This window comes from Cottoperca gobio, chromosome 8 (assembly GCF_900634415.1).
Source record: "Cottoperca gobio chromosome 8, fCotGob3.1, whole genome shotgun sequence".
NCBI classification, from domain to species: domain Eukaryota; kingdom Metazoa; phylum Chordata; class Actinopteri; order Perciformes; family Bovichtidae; genus Cottoperca; species Cottoperca gobio.
The window spans coordinates 20,268,104-20,291,732 of record NC_041362.1 but is presented as its reverse complement, the minus strand read 5'-3'; the positions used below and the strand labels follow the sequence as shown (position 1 = coordinate 20,291,732).

The 23,629-nt window shown below is 38.0% G+C and overlaps 1 protein-coding gene across 1 annotated transcript in view; it reads left to right on the top strand.

Moving 5' to 3' along the window:
- LOC115012659 (carbonic anhydrase-related protein 10-like) overlaps window positions 1-23,629 on the top strand; it is a 77,606-nt gene that overhangs the window by 37,047 nt on the left and 16,930 nt on the right. The window contains exon 3 of the mRNA XM_029438379.1: window positions 1,725-1,867. Within this exon, the coding sequence (XP_029294239.1) occupies window positions 1,725-1,867 (143 nt within the window). The remainder of the gene's footprint in view (window positions 1-1,724; window positions 1,868-23,629) is intronic.

Sequence of the window (23,629 nt, the reverse complement as noted above, 5' to 3'; positions counted from 1 at the left end):
GTTTCCAGCTTATAGATGCACATGTTAGAACATGTAGAACCATGTATTATCAGAACTAGTGGTGTAATGGGACGTAGTTAATCTGTATGATTCAGCACGCACGTGAACCTCGGATTAATTAGACAGTCCTCAGAGTGTGAAATAAAGTTCTACTGCTGATCGTTATCGGCAAAAATATGCGCTCGGAGATTTGCATTAATGTCTTATGTTAAAGCTTGGTTAGGTAACATTGGAGAATCCAGCAAGAGTAAACTAGATTTTTTAAATTATCCAACCGATAAAAATAAACAGCCTAATATTGCCAACTCTTTTCCAATTAAAGTAGCTAACAGCCCCAGCTCCAAATGTTGCTAAATCTAGTGAGAAAGTCGGCAAGTTGGCGACACTTACAGCCTGTCCCTTCAGGCCTCCCGTAAACCTATCACTAACGTAAACAACGAACATGGATATTGTTAGTACTCACAGCTATGAAGCTTGCAGCTTGTGGAAGACTTCTGTGACGTGCACTGAGTGAACGGCCATATGGAACGAAGCTAAGTGGTCAGGAAGAGTGGTGTGAAAAGGGTCGGCAAGCGCTTCTGTGTTTCATATATGTATCGTAACAACGACTTGTAGATCAGCAGCCCTAGGTCTTCTAGTTCTACCGCCATCTGCTGGCATGGAGAGTTATTTCCTCTCACGCAGGTGCAGAATGTACGTGCTAGTTGGCTGTTGGCTGTAGTCTTTGCAATCTGTCAGCCAACATGAGGCAACGCAGCAGTCGGTCTTCATCGCCACTTGTTATTTGATGTCGGTTTATTGTGTCTCAGTATTTCGAAAGAAGCTTACAAGCCCTCTGTAGCCCCTTGCTCATCTCTGCTTGAGGCTACATTAGCCACTACTAGCAAAATACACCCAAATTGCTAACTGAACTTGTCAGTGGAAAAATAGTATTATGGGTAATGCAGGTGGCAAGGAAAACTATGCATGGATGATATTTTGGGTCCTGCCACATACATTTTTATACTTCCATTTTTTTTTTTAACATTGTTGCAATGTTGACTCAGACAGTTTTGTAGTAGTTAAATTGCTGGAGTACACTTGTGAATTTACCCTGCTTGGTAATGAAGAACATTTGAACTGGAATTTCAGTGTCAGGAAATGCATTCAGACTGGGTATGACACTCCCATGGGGTACCAAGAAAACTCTAGATGGATAATTGAGAGGATGAAGAAAAACATCTGTTCCTTTTTCTTCCTAATTTCTTGCTTTATTCTTGTGAAATACTGGACACGATCAGCTCCATTCAAATGAGACAAATCCCTGACCTATGACCTCAGTCACAACCTGTGGTGAGGCTCACGAGTAGACATTTCTTCACTTAAAAGACACACAAATCAAAAAGGTTGGGAGCCACTGCTGTAGATTATAAGCAATAAAAAGTGGGAGAACTGTTAGATAGACTTTAATAAAGTCAGTCTCTTTACCTTAGTTGTACTTGCAGATAATAACCTGGAGATTTTAATGAAAGCTATTTTTTTCGTCAGATTTTACTGAAGCCATATTTAAATTTAAAATCTCCCTAAACTCCCCATTTCTCCTGTCTCACCATGATGAAGCTCTCTTTCTCCCTGTTTTTATGGTTTGAACTTGTGGAGCACTAGATCACACACACAAATTACTGCTACTCTTTCTTTTTCTTTCTTTTTCTTCCTCGCCTTCTCCTCATCCCATCCACCACCAGTCCCATCCTTCTGGGGTCTGGTGCACTCAGCCTGGAACCTGTGCTCCATAGGAAAGAGGCAGTCGCCCATCGACATTGAGACCAGTCACATGATCTTTGACCCCTACCTGACCCCTCTGAGGCTCAACACAGGAGGACGCAAGGTAAGGGCCGCCACGTGTTTAGATGACCTGACGTCTGTCTTTTGATGAAATGTGTTTCTAAATCTCCAAGGGTTCAATTCTCGATGTTTACACTGACCTATGAATTTTAGGCTGAAGTTTTGAGACAAAACTAATTCAGCATTCTGATACAAGCAGGACTGTCCTCCTCTGACAGCTCTAGGCTTTAATTTATCACTGGTGAGATCAGAACAGGACACATTTTCTAAATCAAAACGCAGAGAAACTTCTGTATGACAGAGACTTTTCAGCTTTTCATCCATATCTGAAGGCTTTAAAATTCCCAGCTGCATTTGACTCACTAGGCTCAGGAGGCATTACAATTTTAGCCCTTTACACAGCAATCACAGTTAATCTTTACAGAGAAAATCCTCTCTAAAGAACCCTGAAACACCTTTTGGTGATGTAGCACATTGCACCCTGGACTCATTTTGGTGTTTAGTAGTGTATTGTAGGTAGTTGCCAAATCAAGACGAAGTGAGGTCACGCTGAGGTATTTCCAGCTCAAAGATGGGAGAACTGGCCACAGCTGAAAAAGTCACCTACAAGCCCTAATCACAAGCATAGTTGTATGGACATGTCGTGGCCTAAGGTTCTGTGTGAGTGGTTTCGATGTGTTGAGGTTCAAAGTTTACACATCCTAGATAGCAAAACTGATATACTGTCATTACATAACACGTGTCCTTTATATACTTTAATATCCAATCAAAATCTTACCATAATTTGGGTTGAACCTTCTGATGCTGAAAACTCATTTTCTGCTTGGAATTATAGGCTTTTGTCTGCCAAGGCACCGGAGAAAGTAATTGGTCTTTTTTAGAGAGAAAGTTAAAAATATTCCCACATGTAGGCGCTATAGGGCCTATATATGATTTTTACTGACAGATTTGAACGGAAGTTTTACAAAGCAAATTTAAAACAATTTAATTCAAGAAATATTTCTCTATTCTAGGCTTATTAGCTAAGTATTTTTTTCTGCTGTTGTCCTCTTCCTGCTATTCGTCTACTCCTACTTCTACTCCTACTACCCTGACCAAGCTTAGTTCATCATTGTGAATATACAGTAGTCACTGTAATCACTATGTGTCTGCTGCAGGTATAAACGCAGTAAGAGCATGGCAGCAGCAAGCTAGCTAGTAACCTGAACTTGTGTCACATCCAAACATGTTAGAATTTTGACCAAAATTGCTGTCATCTCAAAAGCAGTCGCAGTAACTTCAGTTACTAATCAGATTCATTTTAGCTAACAAACAGTAGCAGTCATAACTTCAGTTACTTATCGGCCTACTAACATTATTATTGCTAACAAACAGTAGGCTACCAGTAATAAGTTCAGTTACTTATACTAACAGTAAATCTTGCTAACAAACAGTAGCATGACATATTAAATGGACAGTAGGAAGCTAGCTGAGCAGCTCCTTTAACTTCCCTAACAAAGTAGTGAGGTGACTTGGTAAAGAGGTCAAATTTTATTATTTCCCTTTTTAAATTCCAAGCACTGATTTGTGTTTTATTGGTAGAACTTTATAGAATCAAGTCAAAAAAATATGTTTTTATTTCAGATTTTAGGATCATTAATGCATAAAAATCTAAATTAACCATCACAAAACAGCCACTGCTTCAAAAAGCCAGAAAGAACCTTTTGATCCCAGGGTCTCAATACAGTGTGTAACATCACAATATATATAATAAACAGTGTGAAATCAAATGGGGTGGGATTTTCCAACTAGTTAAAAAATCTAAATATGTAATTTTACAATACCTTTTCTGCCTAAACGATAAAGAATCCATCATGTTTTACATCTACAGCCTTTAATTAAGAAGAAAATATGATCAACATTTCCTCATGGCAGGTTGTTTTGATCTTGGTGAGGAACAATAAGGTGCTTTGCTATTAATATTTCCTTAAAGGTACAATATTGTTTGTTATTGCTGACTCAGGATGGAGTATGATTATTCATTGGTGTTTGCTGCATTTTTTTATGCCAAACAGCATTAATTTTTTCATTAATTGCATGCCATTTTGCAACCCAGTAATCCAATAGAGACTGAATGTATTGATATATTTCAATATTGATCCAGCTCATTACGATATGTCATTTTACCGACTACATTTTTCATCTTACCAATTGTTTCTAAAAGAGGTTCTCCATTAATTCAGTAATGCACCAAGCTGTGGAGACACAAAAGAATGTTGAAAATCAAAGCAGCAGAGGCTGATAAATCCTGACTTGTTCCTAATATGGGTCAAACTCCAAAAACTCTGCATCCTACGCGTCACGTGAATGCATCTTTTATCAAACATTTATTGCCTGCTTAATAGCCACATCTTGCTAACTCCGCTCCCCTAGTTTGCGACACAAGCCTTCTGTTATAAGACCAACCTGATGATGTCATAGTGATAGTCATCAGGCATATTTTCGCAGACTTGGCCACATTACACAAGTGTTTCGACAGAGCTTTACTCATAATGATGATTCATTTTATGTTTATGCGGAGTAAGGAAGTGAGCTCACACAAATTTCAGTGTATTTTATGTGTGTCAAACTTGTTTGTTGCATAATGTGTTACCCTCCTAAGTATTCAACGATTGTAGGGGAGGGTAGGTATAGAGAGGGATGATTACACTCCTAATAGTACCAACTGTAATGGAAAGCATCCACTTCATCTCTTAAATGAGAAAGCCAGGCCACTCATCCACTTAGCTCTTACATTTTAGCTAGCCTCTTATCTGAGGAAAAAAGAGCAGGGACATTTAATCCCAAGCTTTCAAGCCCCTGTTAGTTTAAAGACTAGAGGTATTGTACATACCCTTTGGATAAAATGTAGCAGTTTGTGTATTTTTTTATTGCCAGGTGTATCATTTTGATTTGCAATTGTCAATTATTTACTGTAAACTCAGGACATAATGGGGCCACAGAAATTGAAATCTGACTCACAACACAAGCGTTAAACTAATGTTAATACCAAACCTTAAAAGTTCGGGTCCTTTTACCCCTGAGACCTTCTCAATGTGATGATGGCTGAGAAGAGCTCCATTTACTGCCCGCAAGAACAGTGTCAATCACTAGTCGTGGCTCAGTGTGATTCAGACGAGGTGCGAGATCATATGAGGGGCAGCTGAAGTACATGCTCTGCTAATCCAAACCACTGGGGAATGTAGGTCGCCCGGGCTAATGAAATATGTGGATTACTGAAACACTGTGCCAGAGCTCATTTGAAATACATTTGCCTAGAGTTTTTGATGCGTGCAAATGCAATGCCTTTCGTTTGGTCAAATAGATTTGAAATAGAAAAATGTATTTTGTTGTGTGTATATGTGTGATTGAAACTATGGCAAGGTACATGAAGTAATTCTTCTTCTTAACACCAAAGTACAAATAGCAGGTGTATTAAATGAAAAGGTTTACCAATTGGCTTAAAGCAAAAACTACAGTTTTCTTTTTTTTCCCTTTTTTTTGGGTTTATTTTTGGAGCTCCAGCCATTACATCTATCAGTTTCAGAGTTCTTGGAACACGGAGATGTCACAGTTAATATGTCCAACAGGGCAGGAAACTACAGGTGGCCAATACCTCGAAATTAGGTTACGATCTGATACCAAGCAATACCACCGTCATAATCGAAGACCAAAGCTATTGAAAGTGGTAATGTACTATAATTTATGGGCCATGTGTCATGATTGATGAGGTAAATGCATACTTTTTAGGTTACCATTGAATAAATAGTTGGGGTTCGGTATGTCTGGTTATTACAAAATATTAATGATAATTAACATCAATAAAACTATTCAGAAAATCATAAATAAGGCTTGATCATAATGGGGCACTACAATTATGTAGGTGGTGTAGCTCAAAGGGCATACAAATGGCTATCATAAGGAATGACTAACTATTAAAAATAATTATAAATAATTATATTCAAAATAATTATTAATTATATAAATTAGTATGACTTAATTTACATTAAATCACCTCAATCGGGCACCAACTTTGTATTAAAGTAAAATGATAGCCAGTTAATGTAGTCTTATGAAATATACTAGACTATGAATAAGGAACTCTGAGTATAGTAATATAGATAATTCAAATAATAACCATAAACAAAATTACTATATCAATAGCTAGTGAAGGTTGAAAGATTTCAGAAATTCTTTGATAGTAGAGGTTGGCACTAATCACTCTTGTAAAACATTAAACAAACCTGCATATAAATGTGTGTGTAGGTTTGTGTGTATGTATGTGTGTGTATATGTATATGTGTGTATGTATGTATATGTGTGTATGTATATGTATGTATGCATGTGTGTGTATGTATGTGTGTGTATATGTATGTGTGTGTATGTATATGTGTATATGTATGTATGTATGTATGTGTGTATATGTATGTGTGTGTATGTATATGTGTGTATGTATGTATATGTGTGTATGTATATGTATGTATGTATGCATGTGTGTGTATGTATGTATGTGTGTGTATGTCAATGTGTGTATGTATATGTATGTATGTATGTATGTATGTATGTAGTATGTATGTATGTATGTATGTATGTATGTATGTATGTATGTATGTATGTATGTATGTATGTATGTGTGTATATGTATGTGTGTCTGTGTGTGTGTATGTGTGTATGTATGTATGATGTATGTACGTGTGTATGTGTGCATGTATGTGTGTGTGTATGTGTGTGTATGTATATATGTATATATGTATGTGTGTGTCCGATAGAGAGTTGGTAGAAGTGGAACTAATTTCTAGCAAATTGTACTTAATACACTGTTTGTTGTTTTGAAGTATGAAGGGGCATATTATGGAAATACTTGCATAGCCACATGCTCTAAAAAGAAATTGGCTGCATAATTCTACCTCTACTACAGGGTCCATACAATCTAAATTAACATCATCAGTTCTAAAAAAAAAAAAAAAAAAAAAAAAAAAAAACCCAAGCCTAATACTTACTAACAACAAGGCAACAATAATCTTCATGTGTGGCATCAGCCTGTAGGATGTATTTTATTTTATGGGATGCATTTTTGACTAGGCTTATGGCAGCTGTTCTTCTTCTCCCTCTGTACTGAGGCAGACTGCAGCTACACTGACTCACTATCACCTCTAGAGGAACAAGTGGTATTACACACTGGACGGAGCGCAGCTAGCTGTTAGCATGCTAACTTCAGTAGATATCTCTGCAACACAACACAGAGACGTCTTTGACATAACGTCAACACTGTTACCTCTTCACTTCTGTTGATGATGTTAGTTCATTGTTTTAATGTTTTAAAATAAAATTCTGGCATATCTTACACATTACCTTTAAGTAAACATTTAGCTAAAATTTGAGGCAGCTCAAATCATTGTGCTTGAGTACAGTACTTGAGTAAATATACTCTAGTTACTCTCCCCTGCAACCACTGACCTGTGAATATGTAGCAGTTAGCATTAGCAACAGCTTTCTATTTCATTTTTAAGACTTATGATCCTTTCATAAAATTAGGTGTTATATCCCCTGGAATGTCCAAAATGGCTTCAGGCAGAGTGGTGTGTTCACAGTCGTGCTCTGAGGGGCCTTAATCCAGCCATGCACCAAATCTACAATCCATGTTGTTACAATCCATGGCGTTTGAAAGACATGGGCATACACCACCAGGCAGAAAGGGTCTAATGAAAGAAGCTATCGAGTTGCATTATGGGAAATGTAGGATCAGATTTTATTTGATGCTGGACCTACTGACGTCTATACAAGATTACAAGTAAAATGCAAATCTTCCATGTTGCGTCATTTGATGCTCATAGCACCCAAATAAAGCCTCATATATGACAGCAGCAGTAACGCGCCAACCCTGGGAGCAATGTGGTAAAATTGCTGCTTTCCTGATAAGATGCGTCAACATTATGAAATGTACAGTAATGTAGCCCGCCAACTTGATGCTTCTCAACCCGTGATGACACATGTCAAGGAGCTTACATTAGAAACGATAACTAGGGCTTGATAGAGCTATCTTAATTACTGATTGGTGGGGTTGGGAGTTTATTGGAAATACAAGAATAAAAAGGCTAGGCCCAGACACGCCCAATTTGAAAGTCAATTTCAAGTATAATATATCCAGGAATCTAAAATAATAAATAAAATAATATATAATATCCAGGAATCTAATAGGACTGGTAGGTAAAACTTAATCGCAGACAGAACACAGGCAGATGCAGAACTGAAAAAAATTATAGAAAAAAGAATGACAGAGAAACACAGGGAATGTAGGAAATACCTACAAAAATAAAACATCAATAGTAAATTTCCCAGCCAGGAGTCCCACATATACCAGCTCTGAATGAAGCACTAGAATGTTAGCTGAACAACCTGAAGTAGCCCAGATTATTCCAGTGTGTAGGAGGTGGCTGTGGCAATAGTCGGCGCAATTGGACAGGACCATTAAAAGAATGAGAGAAACAGCAGCCAAATGAAGGAAATCAGACAGGTGAGGCGAAATGACATCACCCAAGACTGCAAGAAAACAGTGAGTGTGTGTTCAGTGTTGTTATGTGCACCAGATGCCTCTTTGTGGCCTTAAAATTCAAGATATCGCTCCTCTTGGCAGCCTCAGTTTTAAACCTAACTTGGCCAATTTTATGAAAAAACTACAGCAGATTCAACATTCACCATCTCAATGCGTTGTCAAGAGTTTAGGGGATACATATTTACTGGTTACCGAGGATTTCTCAACACTGACTTGTAGTTACTGCTATAAACATGAACCACTTGTGCATGCTGAAACAAGACTTTGAGTCTACCGCTATGCTACCAGCTCTGTAAGATTTGCACTGCAGAGTTTTTGAGCTAAATGCTAATTTGAGCTTTTCTAGCATGCTGACGTTAAGCAGGTATAATGTTTACCATGATTATCTTGCTTTTGTGTGTCAGCATGCTAACATGCGCTAATGCGCTAGCAGATAAACAATTAGCTGATGCAATGATGATATGAGTTTAGGCATTTTGAAGTATTAGAAAAAAATAAGAATCTGAATTGTTAGTGGGGAAATCACAAAAGTCATTAGGATTCCTGCTCTGGCCACCACGTATGTCTGTACCAAATATTATGGCAATACATATCATAGGATCAAATTTGTTTGTGTAGCTTTCCTTTCGTTTACCCCTCCTGCAGAGAATTTCTAAGCTGCAGCGCTTTATCACAATGAACTGACTGAGTGCCAACTGTTACGGCTACTGGCCAAAGTCGAGCTAATCATTCCATTTTTATCCAAAGAGTCTCTCATTAACATGTGTGCAAACATTTGACTGCTGCTGCCCCTGGTGAGAGGAATATTGTTAACTCTGCCAGAGTGAACCCGCTGAGCTACAAAGATCAACGGGGTTGTGAATGTGATTTGCCATCATTAATGCTATATGTCATCTAAATATAAAGACGTAATATTTTATAACATGCTGCTATAAATCAGACAATATTTTGCTTTGTGATCTGCTTTTCTCCTACCCAACTCTTGACTTTTGTCTCATATATCACATAATTTCTTGTTTTTAAAACCTTCAAATAGCTAATTCCTTTCAGTCTTACTATCATGTCTGCATCTGCACTATTTAAGAAAGGTCAGACTGTCGATGTTCTTCAAAAGATAAGTTAATCCGTGATCTTTACAGGAAGCAGCACAACTGTAGTAAGAGTTAAACCCTCTGAGTCTTTTTTTTTCATGATTAATGCTCTTGTGCATCTGCTGAGCGAGAGCACATAGCATGGCCATCTGTCCTGGCGAGGGTGTGTGTGTGTGTGTGTGTTTGGGGTATGCTGAGAGGAGAGAGAGACAGACAGAGATGGGTGGAAAGCATGTGTACGGTGAGATTGTTGTGTGTGAGAAAATGATTCCAAAGATGGAGGGCAAATGCGAGCGCATGCTTTTGTGCGACCGTAGATTGCTTGTCGGTGTATGTGCAGGTTATAGAGTCCAAAACTAAATTGGACAGCTCTGACTGTGTGTGTGTGTGTGTGTGTGTGTATGTGTGTGTGTGTGTGTGTGTGTGTGTGTGTGTGTGTGTGTGTGTGTGTGTGTGTGTGTGTGTGTGTGTGTGTGTGTGTGGTGTCACATGCACCTGTGTGTTATCCAGTTATCCAGGCCGGCCTTTCTTGTGCTCTAGCTGTTTTGGTTCCCGCTGTCAGTGACAGATTTCTTTGTTGCTTGGAAATTCACAGGGATCTACATACTGTACATTTTTACAGAAATCCTCACTGTTTTCACACATTCACAGAGACGCACAGGCACACACAAATGAAATACCGCACACACTGAGAGCTGAAGAGCTCGTATATTTGGTGTCTCGGTAAGTGCAAATATGATACTTACAGTATAGGCTGGCTGTGTGTCAGGGGGGGGAACCATGTTGAGCAATATTTCAATATTTCCATGTGAAGGGTAGAGTTTTGTCATTGGAGACTGACTGTATGGCTCTTATCTAAGACAAGAATCCTCATCTTCATCATCTTCAGCATTATTGCAGCATGCAATGGGACATTTTGAGTAAAAATGTAAAAATTAGTTATTTCGAACACATAAATTATATCTTGTAGGGAAATAATCATAACTTCAAGATTTTTTTAAACATAACAAAATGATTAGTGTCTCATGTATTTTTCCCGCCAAAGGTAAATTAAATTACCTAGTTCTACTTCTCAACAATCTCGACTATGAATATGCAAATATTTGTGTAAATTGTAGACTGGACCGGACTGGATGATTGTGAAAACAAACTCTGCACATACATTGTTCTGCACGCTGAAGAACTCTTTGACTGGAGGGACTTTTATGTCGGGATAGGGGAACTTTAACTGTGCATTATTTAAAAATATTCTGAAGTACAAGTGCCTTTAATACATGTAGATGTTGAGCCCTGAGTTGAATCGAATATTAATAGGTAATTACTTTAAACCAGTTTATAGCAGGCTTTTAAAATCAGATGTAGCACGAGCACTCTTCCCTAAGAAGCATTCCCTAAAACTAGTTTAGAAAACGTCTCAGTGAGAATCAAACATATTTTCAGTGTTGAATAACAAAAAGGTAATGTTTGTGAGGTCTGCGTTAGACTAGAAAATAACTAGTTAGTACGACGTGTTGTCCGACCATGTCCTGAAGGCCAAAATGGGGATCTGAACAGCCACACTCTGTCGTGGTATCTCCATATCCTTTAAACAGAGAGTCTCTCCTGGAGGGCATTCATAGAGTCACACTCACTTGTACGCACACAAAGGGACACAAATTATTGTGTAACAAAAACAATTTGCTAATCAACCACAACGTAATTACTTAAATCGTCAGACACTGTTTCCCCCAATCCGACTTAGGAAATGTGTGGAGGTGGGGAGCAGTTCTAACGGAGTATACTGGCAGCTTGTCGTGACAGAGTCTCTTCAACATTTACTGTTTGTAGGGTGCTATCAGTCATTCTGCACAAGCAGATCTCTTTTCAATGGTGGAAGGTCACTAATAGCCAATCAGCAACAATATCACCCTGAAGTCTATATGACAACCTGTGGACCATGCTGCTCTGAAAAAGGCCATCAACATCATTTACATCCGATGCAGTGACAGAGTGACCTCCACATTTGCATCAAAGAGCTGCTACAGAAAGGTGTGATCAGACCTGCAAATATGACAAATGACTATCTTCACTTGACTTTGAATGCTCTGCAGCATGCTGACATTTTACTAATAGATTGAACAGTACACGTGTGTGTGTGTGTGTGTGTGTGTGTGTGTGTGTGTGTGTGTGTGTGTGTGTGTGTGTGTGTGGTGTGTGTGTGTTGTGAAAGTGACAGTTCATTAGTCATATCCTATCTCATGGACTGACTCCAGTACACTGAGGCGCACGCACACATTCACACAGAGAGGCATGCACACACACACAGTAATTGATCCGCGGCGACAATCTCTAATTAACTAACCCAAAGACAATTTAAGAGACTTCTTTCTTGAATTTAATTTAATTTTGATGTTGCATTAAATAACAACATACAGAGACTGGCCGAGAGACAAATTACACTTCTCTGCGTTTGTAATTAGAGATCGTGTTACATTTGCATCATTCACTTGATCTGATTTGTACTTTACGCTCGGGGAGTGCCTCACGCTGCCATGCCCGGCACTTCAAAACAAGATCTCATTTTTTAAAATGAAATGTAGTAAATTCACGTAAAACCAAACTATTGTGAACCTTGCTCTGCCTTCCTATCGGTTAATCTATTTCACAGGTAGACAGCTAAATAAAAGAGGCTTCCTTATGTTTGGCACAGACAGCTTGTCTGATAAACTTCACACTAAACGTTTAACACTTTTCTAGGTTGTGAGAACAATTTACAAATAATTGACCTTTGTGTCCCATCAACAGTTGTATGGATAATGCTTTCTATTTTCTGTTGCAGTCCCACTGTTGGGCACTGGGATACATTGTCATCAGGGTTGATTCTGCCACAATGTATCAGCTATATTTATACATCTATGTGTTAGCTCCGTCCTCCTCCGCCTCAGCTGAGCACAACAGGCCCTCCAAATAAACAAATGGAACAAATTGGTTGCTTGCCTCTCACACAGACCTATGTGAGCCTTTTTATGACTAGATGCCCAATTGTCTGCACAACATTATTTGTCATTGCCTTTTAAACTTCTCTCTCACTCTCTCTACATTTTCTCGACTGTTGCTATCAAATAAAGGCAAAATTATAAAACGTTTTTCTTGCGAAGACAGTTCGTTACCCAACATGTGTCACTCATCTTGACTAACTGTCCATCTTGAAGTAGATTCTTGACTGAAATGTGCAAAAGCAACATTAATGTGGTTCTGAAACAGCTTTCTCTGTGGCACATTCAGCTTTGCCTGGTTGTCGCTGAACTGCAAGTAGGGATCTGAGATCACCATCATTAGACGCTTGTAAGATCTGTGTTTAGTTCAGTTTACTTCAATCTGGTAAATCGGATTTGAGACAGTGTCTTGTGGCTGAATTACACGGATCTCTTCAGTGTTATTTCCAACTTGTTAAGCTCCAAACTAGTGTGCAGATATATGCTTCCAGTAGGATGAAAGAGATAATTAACAACATCTCATTAACCGTCTTTTCTTTGCAAATGTTTTTCATGCATAATCAACACAAGTAAAATAAATTCAACGTAAGGCTGAAGTAAAGGGTTGCTCCTGTTGTAATAATGTATCTAGTTGTATTTTAATGTTTACTCAACACCATCTTCTTTAGCGTTCAGTAACAGGATGTGAAGCTCTGTGATTGGAGGTTTCTTGCTTAAATGCACCTTTGGAGTCGTAGTTGACTTCTCCACTGAAGTTGTAACGTACTGTAATGTATATTCATAGTAAACATCCAAGTCGTAGAAGAGTCATTTGACACTGTCTATGGGAAAAATAAATCGGACTTATACTTCCGTAACCAGGGGATTGTACCAGCTGTAGCTAGTTCAAGATGATGCTAACGCTAACGCTAAAACTCCACTAGTTGGTTGAAAAGTCTAGAAGTTAATGTTTTCAGCTAATTCAGTTTAAAAGGAGAACTGAGGTGAGACTGAGGCTGGATGTCCCAGACACGAGGGGAACGTCCTCACCAGTCCATGATCCCTTTAGAAGACGTGGAAATATGGGAGCAGTATTGCTTATTTATTGCAGGGCAGTATTCAAATAATAAATGTAATTAAAATGTTCTTTGTTACGACACAAACCATGGACCGTTGCGATGCTTATATCGTATAAGACAACACAGTGGTTAGATTCATGCTTTCATTTTTGCATTTTTCAAACATTTTGCTTCACTTTTACAAGGAAAAATGATTTGAGGAAGTGGATTAAATGATCAGTTTGGCGAGTGTGACTTTAGTTTAGTACACTAGTAAGCAAATAAAGAGAAGGACACAGCTGCTAACTCTAAACTCTGACATAGCTTTGCTCCCACAGCCCTGAACAGGTATATTTCCTAATGTTACCTCACGAAAGGATGTAGTTAGCTACTTGCCTTTAGAAGTAATGCTCAAATGTAATGTAATGTTACAGGTAGTAATCTAGTCAGCCACACACATGGATCTTTGCATCTTACATTAAACACATTTAAAATGACACCACAGTGTCAACTCTGTAGATACTGAGTATATCTATGATTACAGCCCTGTGCACACCAAAGACACAAGACATAGGATGTGACTGGACGACCGTGTTTTTTGGTGAATGGCTATACGGGCTGCACTCTCCTTAAAGCCACGAATGTCCAGAAGCAGCATCTTTATCAATGAAGTGGAACGCTGATGCTTTGCCCATACTAAGCATATTGTTGGACAGAGAATTTAATTCTGCTCAATGAAATACAGCTGCTGTTCAGATGGTTAGATTGGTTTGCAGGACTGAAGTCTGGTTGTATATATGATCAGTATTGGTGAAATTGTCCAGAGGAATCAGTAGGAGCCAGGTGTTCCTCTACTTTACACTTACAAACTGGAGGAGAAGTTTGCGGGAGAGTGGAGGAGGCAGCTGACTGAAATACATGAGGAGGTAGAGATAGGGAGGGGAGCGGAGGGGAGAACAGCTCCACACACAACCAGTAAGGAGGTTGAGAGACACTAGAAAAGAAAAGAATGAGAAAAGAGAGGAGATGAAGGAGGAGAGGAGATGGAAGTAGACAGAGGTCAGCGTGGGGTCATTCAAACAGGGAATCAATCATTTTGGCAGCCCATCTGTCTCCCTTTTCCTGCCATGCTCACATCCATACATCACACGCACTGCAGGGACTAACCAAACAGGACGCTTCCACACTATGGCCTGACCATACTGAATTTAGGCTAATACTGATATCAATATTTGAGAGCTCAAAAAGACAACAATAGATCTGCAATAGTAAAAAAAAATGTAACATTAAAAGAACAATCCTGATGCAAAATAAGAATTGTGACCAAGATACATCAAAGTAATCAAAGTAAATATTTAAATAAATATTCAATCATTTATTTGGTTATGAATTGGGTATCGAGATTTGTAGAGTTTCACTGGTACTGTGACATTCAGTGACAGCAGTACCTAGACAATATTTGTCATTGTTATGTGTTGTTTATAGATGACCAACAATATATATACAGAAATGTGCATAAAGCAAGTATATTTGTCCACTTCTGTCTTGATAAGAGGATTAAATACTTGAAAAACATTTTGTTACCACCGTTGTCCAAAACACTGTAACAGAACACAACGTACGTACATCCATAACTACATACACACATACTAAGAAAGGTAAAGGGGAGGAGAATCAATAATGACATTGATAATGTTTTGTTATGATATGGTAATCCTAATAATGATACTTTTATAGAATACGTATATACGAATATTAATAACCATAATACTGATAAAGCCACTACTAATTATAATATGGAATATTATTGTTGATTCTGTCTGTTTATTGTTGTATTTATTATTATTATTGTGTGTGTACATATACATTGTTTTCATATGTTTTGTCACTGTTATTATAAGAATAAGAATATATATAATATATATATATATATACACAATGGGCCAGCCCCCTCCTATAAGGGTCTGGAGTCAAAAATAAATAAATTCCATCAACTGCAAAATGAAACGATAACCCGGTTGACCCTGCTGTCCTGTTCTGGAGCTCTCTGATAGTTCCGCGACCCTGCTGTTTAGAGCATGCACGCACAAACACCAAACACACACACACACAAACACACACGCGCACACAGACACACACACGCGCACACAGACACACACAGACACGCACACACACACACACACACACAGACACACTACACTACGCCAACCTTCTTCTCTTCTCCTTTGAAAACGTCTCCTGTATTCCCTGATCTTGCAATCCTCTGTTCTTGTCTCCAACAAACGTTCACATTCAGCCATTAACTATAACAGCCATGACGGGACGTTCACTATATTGGGTCTCATTGCTCATATTACATTCTGGCAATACTGGCACGAAATCAGTTTAGCCCACAGGACGTGACTAATTAAAAGTTTGCAGAAGAGTGCAGGAGGCACTGAAATTACCTACTGTAGTGCAGCTTTAAAGAAAATGATTAGTAGAACAACATTGAAGCAGTTCCAAGGTGCTCACACTGATATATTGAGTATTTTCCAAATTTTGACTTTTCTTGCGAGTACACAGAAAGTGTAATAGAAGATGGGATCAACATGAAATCCACATAATGCTAATCAAGGTCAAATTAGCCGGTGGATGTTTGTTTCAACACAAAATAAGCCTGGCTTATTTATAAGCACTGGGTAGTTGCTGTTAGCAATTAAATCTATAATCTCAAACGTCTTGTAAGAGTCAAAACATCTGCTGCCATTAAAAATAAATAGACAAATTATCAATTAAGTGGGTTGAAAAAAAGAGTGAAGAACTGATGAGATGTATGACCAGGAGCAAGAGATTCTTCTGACCTATATACTTTTAACTGTGTTATATCAATTCTGCAAATTTCAACAGAGCTATGTATGGTTGCAGTGGTACACTCATCCAATACATACTGTATATAAATAAAAGAAAATTATAAATAAATAAAAAGATGGAGGTACTTACTGACTAATGAGGGATTTGGATGAAAGAGATTAATTTGTTTTGGATCTGAAAGCCTACTAGAACAGTGATAACCTTCAGAGATAATGAACAAATGTTAATAGCCTCACACTGGCTGAAGGTCACACGGGCCAACTGCTCTTCTTCTGGAAGCAATCAATCACATTGATGATTCCCACAATATGTTCATGAGCAGCACACTCATTGTTAAGGTGTTCTGCGCTCTACAGTTAGTGAACAGACAGCAGGTTACGTCATGGGCAGTACATTGCATCCAGACAAACACACGTCTCTGTTTACAGCTCCAGTGTTGGTCTGCTCTTTAATACTGAAGCAACAGTTTGGACCAAAAAACACTTCTAATATTAGATATGTCATGTCTACTAAACTAAAACATGCGTATTGTTTAAATGTTCCTGTTTACCTGACGAGGACCGCTATTGTCAGGATGTGAATACATACAGCAGTGTAGCGTTGTTAGTGAGCCACAATACCTCAGAAAGTTAAAGACCTGAACACATCCTAAACCAACAGGTGGAGCTGCATGCTAGATTGGGAACGGCCATATTGGTTTTGGAAGTTGACATTATGATTGTAAAAGTTAATTTACCAGATTTGGAACATTAAAGACTTTGATCTTTGACATCCGAAATCCGTATGCTGACTTCCAGAAGATGTATATGCCAATTTCAAAGTTTTCAGTTTTCAATATTTCCATTAGGCCTATGTTACACTTGACAGGGATAACTTCCAAAACCAATAATTAAATTTTAATGTGTAACTACATTATAATGTTGAGCTTCCATATTGATTGTGTAATCAACATGCTGAAATTCAAAATATGCACACATTTCCAATATGTTACTCCTCTTTCAACACTAATGTGTCGATCATCATATTGAAAATGTGATTTCCATATTGGATTTGGAAATTAACATATTAGTTGGCATACAAGATTTAGAAGTGTGACTCCAAAATCAATAAGAAGAATTCCAGAATTAATTTCCCAGCTTCCAAAACCAAACAAGGAACTTCTACATGTGTACTCTCATTTCCATTATGTTACACAAAAATCCATAACTTCGATAACCCACGTGTGGGGCTGCATATAGTTATCGCTGACAGCGCATCCTCTACCCACAGTGCACCCCCCACTTGTGTTGAGAGCCTCGTGTACGCAATCCCTCAATCATAGATATGTTCTGAATTTCGTAAAAGAAAAAGGAAAAAGAAAAAACTTGATCTACAATCAAACGTTCTATGTTCTCTTACACATCCTATATCTACCTGCACATTTACTCACAGTGCCTCCAATACCAAGTTTGAAATTGGGTGACTTTTTTGAACTACTTATTTACATTCCCTGCAGAAATCTGAAGCGTCTAACTGTACTACCATGAGCATTAGCTGTAAATAGGGTATGTACATTTTAGGTTAACAGAGTAATTGATCAGATTTTATTTCTTCACATCACAAATACAACATCGCGCTGCTGAAAAAGAAGCAATAAACATCTTTTTGAAGTGTGGATGAGCCTGGTAAGAGACACTCAGCCTTGCAGCATTATGTCTCTTGGTCATGAGTGCATAGCTGGGATCCCTGAGGGGTAGAATGGTTGGAAATCACCGACCTCCAGCAGCATAATGCTGCGAAAGAGAAAGCAAAGCAGAGCTTTCTACTCACATCCTCTCATGTGATAATTAAGCCCACGGTGTCAACAGAGGGATAGACAGAGAACATGTCTCTAATAGAAATCGACAGCGGAGGAGCAGAGGACTTAAATTAGAACCTCGACCTCGCTGCATGCTCATTGGGTTACATGCATTATGCAGTGGACTATTACAGCCTGGCCCGGGTGGGAACGATCACTTTTCCTCTTTTAAATATTAGCATTTCATTTCCCTTACTGTTTCTCTAAGGAGCTGAACCTCGTCCTAACCCATTTCTCAATCAAATGTGTTTCTCTGTATCTAAAAGTTTGCCTCCATCCAATTTCACTCTGTCAATCATTAAAGTTTGTCTAATATTTGTCGTATTCCTTTCATTTTTTTGTTTCATTTTTAGTTTTCTTTTCCTTCATTATCATTCTGTCTTTCTCTAAGTCAGTTCTGCTAATTCTACTTTCTACTGGATGTGAAATAGTTTGACTGACATATTCCTGATTCTCCATCTCCGTCAGTATCTGCTCCTCTTTCAATTAATTCCGAGTGTCAGATATGATGGTGTGTTGGGCTGATAGTATTTAGTGTGCTCCCTCTCTTTAGGATATTAGAATTAAAATAATAATCCAATGACTTTCATAGAAATAAAAAAACCAGCCTGAGCAGTACTCCCAGTTCTCTGTACCGTAGCTTCATGTATAACGATAATGTATATCACAATACAACTACATTAAGCTATAAGTGTATCACAACACCCTGACCAGCTCTGTGAAGGAGAGGCATCTTTCTATTCTTGTGTCCGGCTCATTTCCCACTGACTGCCCAAGTCATGCATCTTCTCTAATTGCAAATTCAACACCTCAAAGAAGCAAACAGGTGTGAAGCGAGCATATTGTCTCTTTCTTTGCACTAAAGACTTCTCTGGGAAGCACAAGTTAACCTTGAGTCTCCCACTCTTTGTGTGTCTTTCTATTGTTTCTGTCTTTTATATCTGTCATCTATTACTTTCTCCTGTACACAACATACTGTACATAACAGAATCAGAATCAGAATCTTTTTTATTGCCAAGTAAGTTTTCACCTACAAGGAATTTTCTGTGGTACGTAGGTGCTAATCGTCAAATATATATAATATTTTACATTATATACCAAATATAGACTGTAGACAATGTGCAATATACAATATAAGCATTATGCTGAATCAATTAGTATATGATATCAAATAAATGATTCAATTGATGTGTCTTTTGTATGTAGGCCTATAGCATCCCCGCTAAATAAGTAGGCTATAGGCTTCTTTGCATAATTGACCATTTGCTCAAACTTCTTCCAACAACTTTTGGGTTCTTGATGACTTAGGTAGACAAAAGCAGGCTTCTTATTATGAGTTGTTAGCCGTCAACTTGCTGCCTCACATCTGTTGCTAGCAGATTGTATCAGCTGTAGCTAGCTAGCACATTTTTAGCTAACTTTAGCTCCATGAGTTTGCATGAAAACAATGTCTCTGGCTGACTTTTGAATGTTTCAAGCTGGCTCATTTTAAAACAGATGCAGGTGAAATGTTCTTACATATGCACTTAGTCCATGTAGAAGACATGAAAATACAGAAACATTGTATGCTGCACAGATTCATTTATTTCTGTCATTATACAATACAAGATTGCACTCTGAAATGTAGTTGTAGCCTCCTCGATACTACACACACAGTACAACGTACAAACAAATACTCAAGTGGCAGTAGAGCTAATTACTTTAATAATCTAAATTCATCCTTTCATAACCCTCTTTGCCTGCTTAGCTTCTATACACAGATAAATAAGACATGGTTTTGATTGATGTTCATATTTTCAAACTGTATGTTTCACTTTTTACATTACAAGAGAAAAGGCTTGTAGGATGACGACTAAGTGATGCTTGGCTGCAGTTGCATAAATGTGAACTTCTCAAACCCAAGAGAGAGTGTTGCAACCTTGAAATATGTGAACCATAATGTTCATACAAGAAACACAAAAGATCAGGCTCTTAAGTCCTTTGTGTACATTATTTAAATGTTCTGCTTTGGTGGATCATGTTGTTTTATTTTTACTGTTACGCAACGTACTCGGTTCATAATTTATTCCAGTAAAATCTACAATGTCCCAGTAAGATGTTCATGACGAAGGTTGTGATGGAGCTAAAAGCTGCGTCGTCCCGTATGAATAGCATTTCAAAGAGCATTTACAAAAGACAAACATTAAATGTTCCTTCATTTCTCCTCAGCAGCTCCGAGGTCCTCATTACAATCACTCAGCCATCACAGCTCTCCTTTTCTTCAGTTTCATCTTTGCCATTATTAATGCCATCACTGATCTCTTGGCTTTTCTCTCTTCGTCCTTTTTCTAGCACTCGTCTTCTTTTCTCATCTTTCCATTTTCCTGTAGTTCCTTATTTCGCTATCCCTGCATCTAATTTTGTTCATTAGTGTCACATTTTATCCCCCTGGCTTTTCTACTTCTTCATAATTCTCTTCTTCATTCCCTCTTCTCAAAAGATTCAAAGAAGCATGACCATATTAAATAACAGTACTGCCAAAGCACATTGTTCAAGGTGCTAGTACAGAGCACTTCTCTCTATCGACCCTCCGGTCCCTCAGGCTTGCCTCTCTCTCCATACGTTTAATTCCATCTTCTGCTTGGCAGAAAACAGAAAAAGGCTTTGAAGATTTGCCCCACGCTGGTTTGGTTTTCGAAGACCACACATATCAAACAGCTTTAACCTGTTCGTCCTCAATCACTTGGAGTATGTTTGATTTGTTTTCCTCAATCTATTGCGGGGAGCTCAGACATACAATTGCCGAAGTCCACCTGCTGTGTAACAACCCCAATCTAATGCAGTTTTGTTAAAAGATTTAGAAATCTTTGACATATTAACTTATGTGCTGCTCATCTGTAGCAACAGCTGCCTCTCTACTGTAACTTCAGCTCATGCTATGCTTTAGAATTGAATGTAAAAAACAAAACCATAGTCATAATGACATTTTACTGAAGCCGTTTGCTGTGAATACTGTATAATTATTAACATTTTAGTTTTTAGAAGTTTTTAGGGCTTCTTGTTCCCCATTGGTCCTTACGCATAACCCCTCAAACAGATGTGTTCTTACATTAGACTGTACCAGTAGATATTTACTGCAGTATGAGAGAACTTGTCCACATCATCAGTTTAATTTTTCTTTTTTCTTTTCTCTTATGGCACAGAACAAATCCACAAGGCCTCTGATCCCTCAAACATTTGAAAATGTCCAGATGGCTTGGTATTGGTAAATGTATATACAAATGTGCAGGTTAAAATTATTCATATTACATTATTATTATTTATTATTATTATTAAGGTTTAATTTTGCATGGATTCATACATCAATCCCAGCAAATCCAGTGGAAAGAATACATTTTGCTGCAAAATGTTAGATGCTGGTGTGACTCGGCCTTTATAATGGCCAAATCTGAATATATTTACTACAGTATGCAACTAAAATCAGCTTACAGATGAAATGAATATTCTGTTCCTTGCAGAAGGAAAACTTCTAACCTCTAACAGCTGCCTCAGGTCACTGTCCTGATAAAAATGGTCCATTATAACATTCATCAGGTTGAAAAAAGTAAAAGTTTGTACAGACAGCTCACAAGTGTCATGTAAAAAAGTAAGAAAGGTTAGTGTGCGTTGTTGTTCTTAAGTGACGCAGAAGAGTGAAAATCATTCAGTCATTTTTAGACTCTAAATCTTTGGCTTCTTTTAAGAATAATGTTGTGCTTTTCTGTGAGGATTATGTTGAGAATAGATTCCAGGCTGGTGAGTAATGGTTTAATTTCATACTAACCCAGCAGTGGCACACCACAATTAAACTGAGGCTGGGTGCTTTCTCCTCATGTATTATATACAAACAGCAGTAATGAATATGTGAATGCAGCGAATGTCATATAATATGTATGATGACTATGGTTGGCATGCGGGTAAAGAGCATAAATGGTTTATGTGTTGCCAGCAGCGTTGTGAGGCGCTGACAACACACGGCTCTCTGGCCGTACTGTGGGAGCAACAGGAAAGCTGTTTTAAACCACACAAACAAAATCACGTTACTTGTCAAACACTGTAAATATAGAAGAATTTGTTCTGTTTGTCAAAGCAAGGCAAAAGGACCCTACATTGACTGCAAAGGGCAATAGAAGAAGCCACAGTAAACAAGACATCACTCTACAGATACATTCACATTACACTGATACACTACAGCCAGTGGAGAGAAAGATGGACTTTGTACCTGCACTGGAATCCATATTTTTCTTAAAGAGTATTTTGAGGCCTGGAATGATCTGGGTTTAGTTATCGGGATAAGGTTGTTTATCTCCATTTTCTGCTCTGGTTTCATCAGAAAATTTAAATATGCTAGAATAGTGCTTCATGTGTGTTGTCTGTGGGATTAGTTCAGACCATGCAGAACTTTGGTACGGTGGGATTTAACGAAAGAAGGAAAGCTCTATAATTAATTATGTTGATGCTTTAGTTACTGTTGTACTGTCCGGTTCAAATCATAATCTTACACTAATATTTGTAATATAGAGAGAGTGCAGTTGAATTGTGGTTCCGGATTTTGATTTAGTTTTGACAAATTAATTTTTGTCAAATATGAGTTGTTTTATGTCAGTTTTAGTCATCAAAATATATATATCTCATGCTAAAGCACTTTCACAGAAGTTATTTTTGCTCAAACTTGTGAAAAAACAAACCAAAAATGGTACCAAGGTTTTTATCTCAAGGTTAATCTTCACTGTAGCTTCAGATTCTGAATAATTAAATGCTTTTTTACATTAAGATCTTAACTTCTTGGCCACAGATTTGGTTCTTCTTCTGTGTTTTTAGTTTTTGTTTGATTTGTTTGTTGGCTGACTGGCTGTGATTGAGGTAGAATAGCGCACTAAGCCCTTTGAAAAAGCCTGAGGAAAACTATAAATGGGTTAAAGGTTAATAGGCCCATAACATATTAATAAGAAATAATAGTTAATAAGAATAATGTAAAATAATGTTTGGGCCTTCAGTACATGAACACACAACCACTACCGACCAAGACTCTGGAGTTCTTTTGTCCTCCCTACAACATACTCTCGCTCTAGTTACTTAATATAACTTAGCATAAGGTAACATTAATATCCAGAGTGAACAGGTAGGGCAGAACTGTCATCTTGTTCCGTTATTATGTTCACTGAAGTCTCCATAAAATATATGATTGCATCAAACCCTGTTGCACATCACAGTACATTCTTCTTTTCCATTGTGTATTTTGACAGAAGGCAAAGCTTGTATAGTTGTATAAGTGGGTCATGGTGCTGCGGGCCGGAGGCGATGGGATTACCGGTGTTCAAAATAGAAAAGGGGCTCATTACAGCACTTACGGCAACAGTGTCATGAAGCAACACCCACATGGTAATAGACCAAACGCTTGTTACAGTTTATCTCCAGTGCTG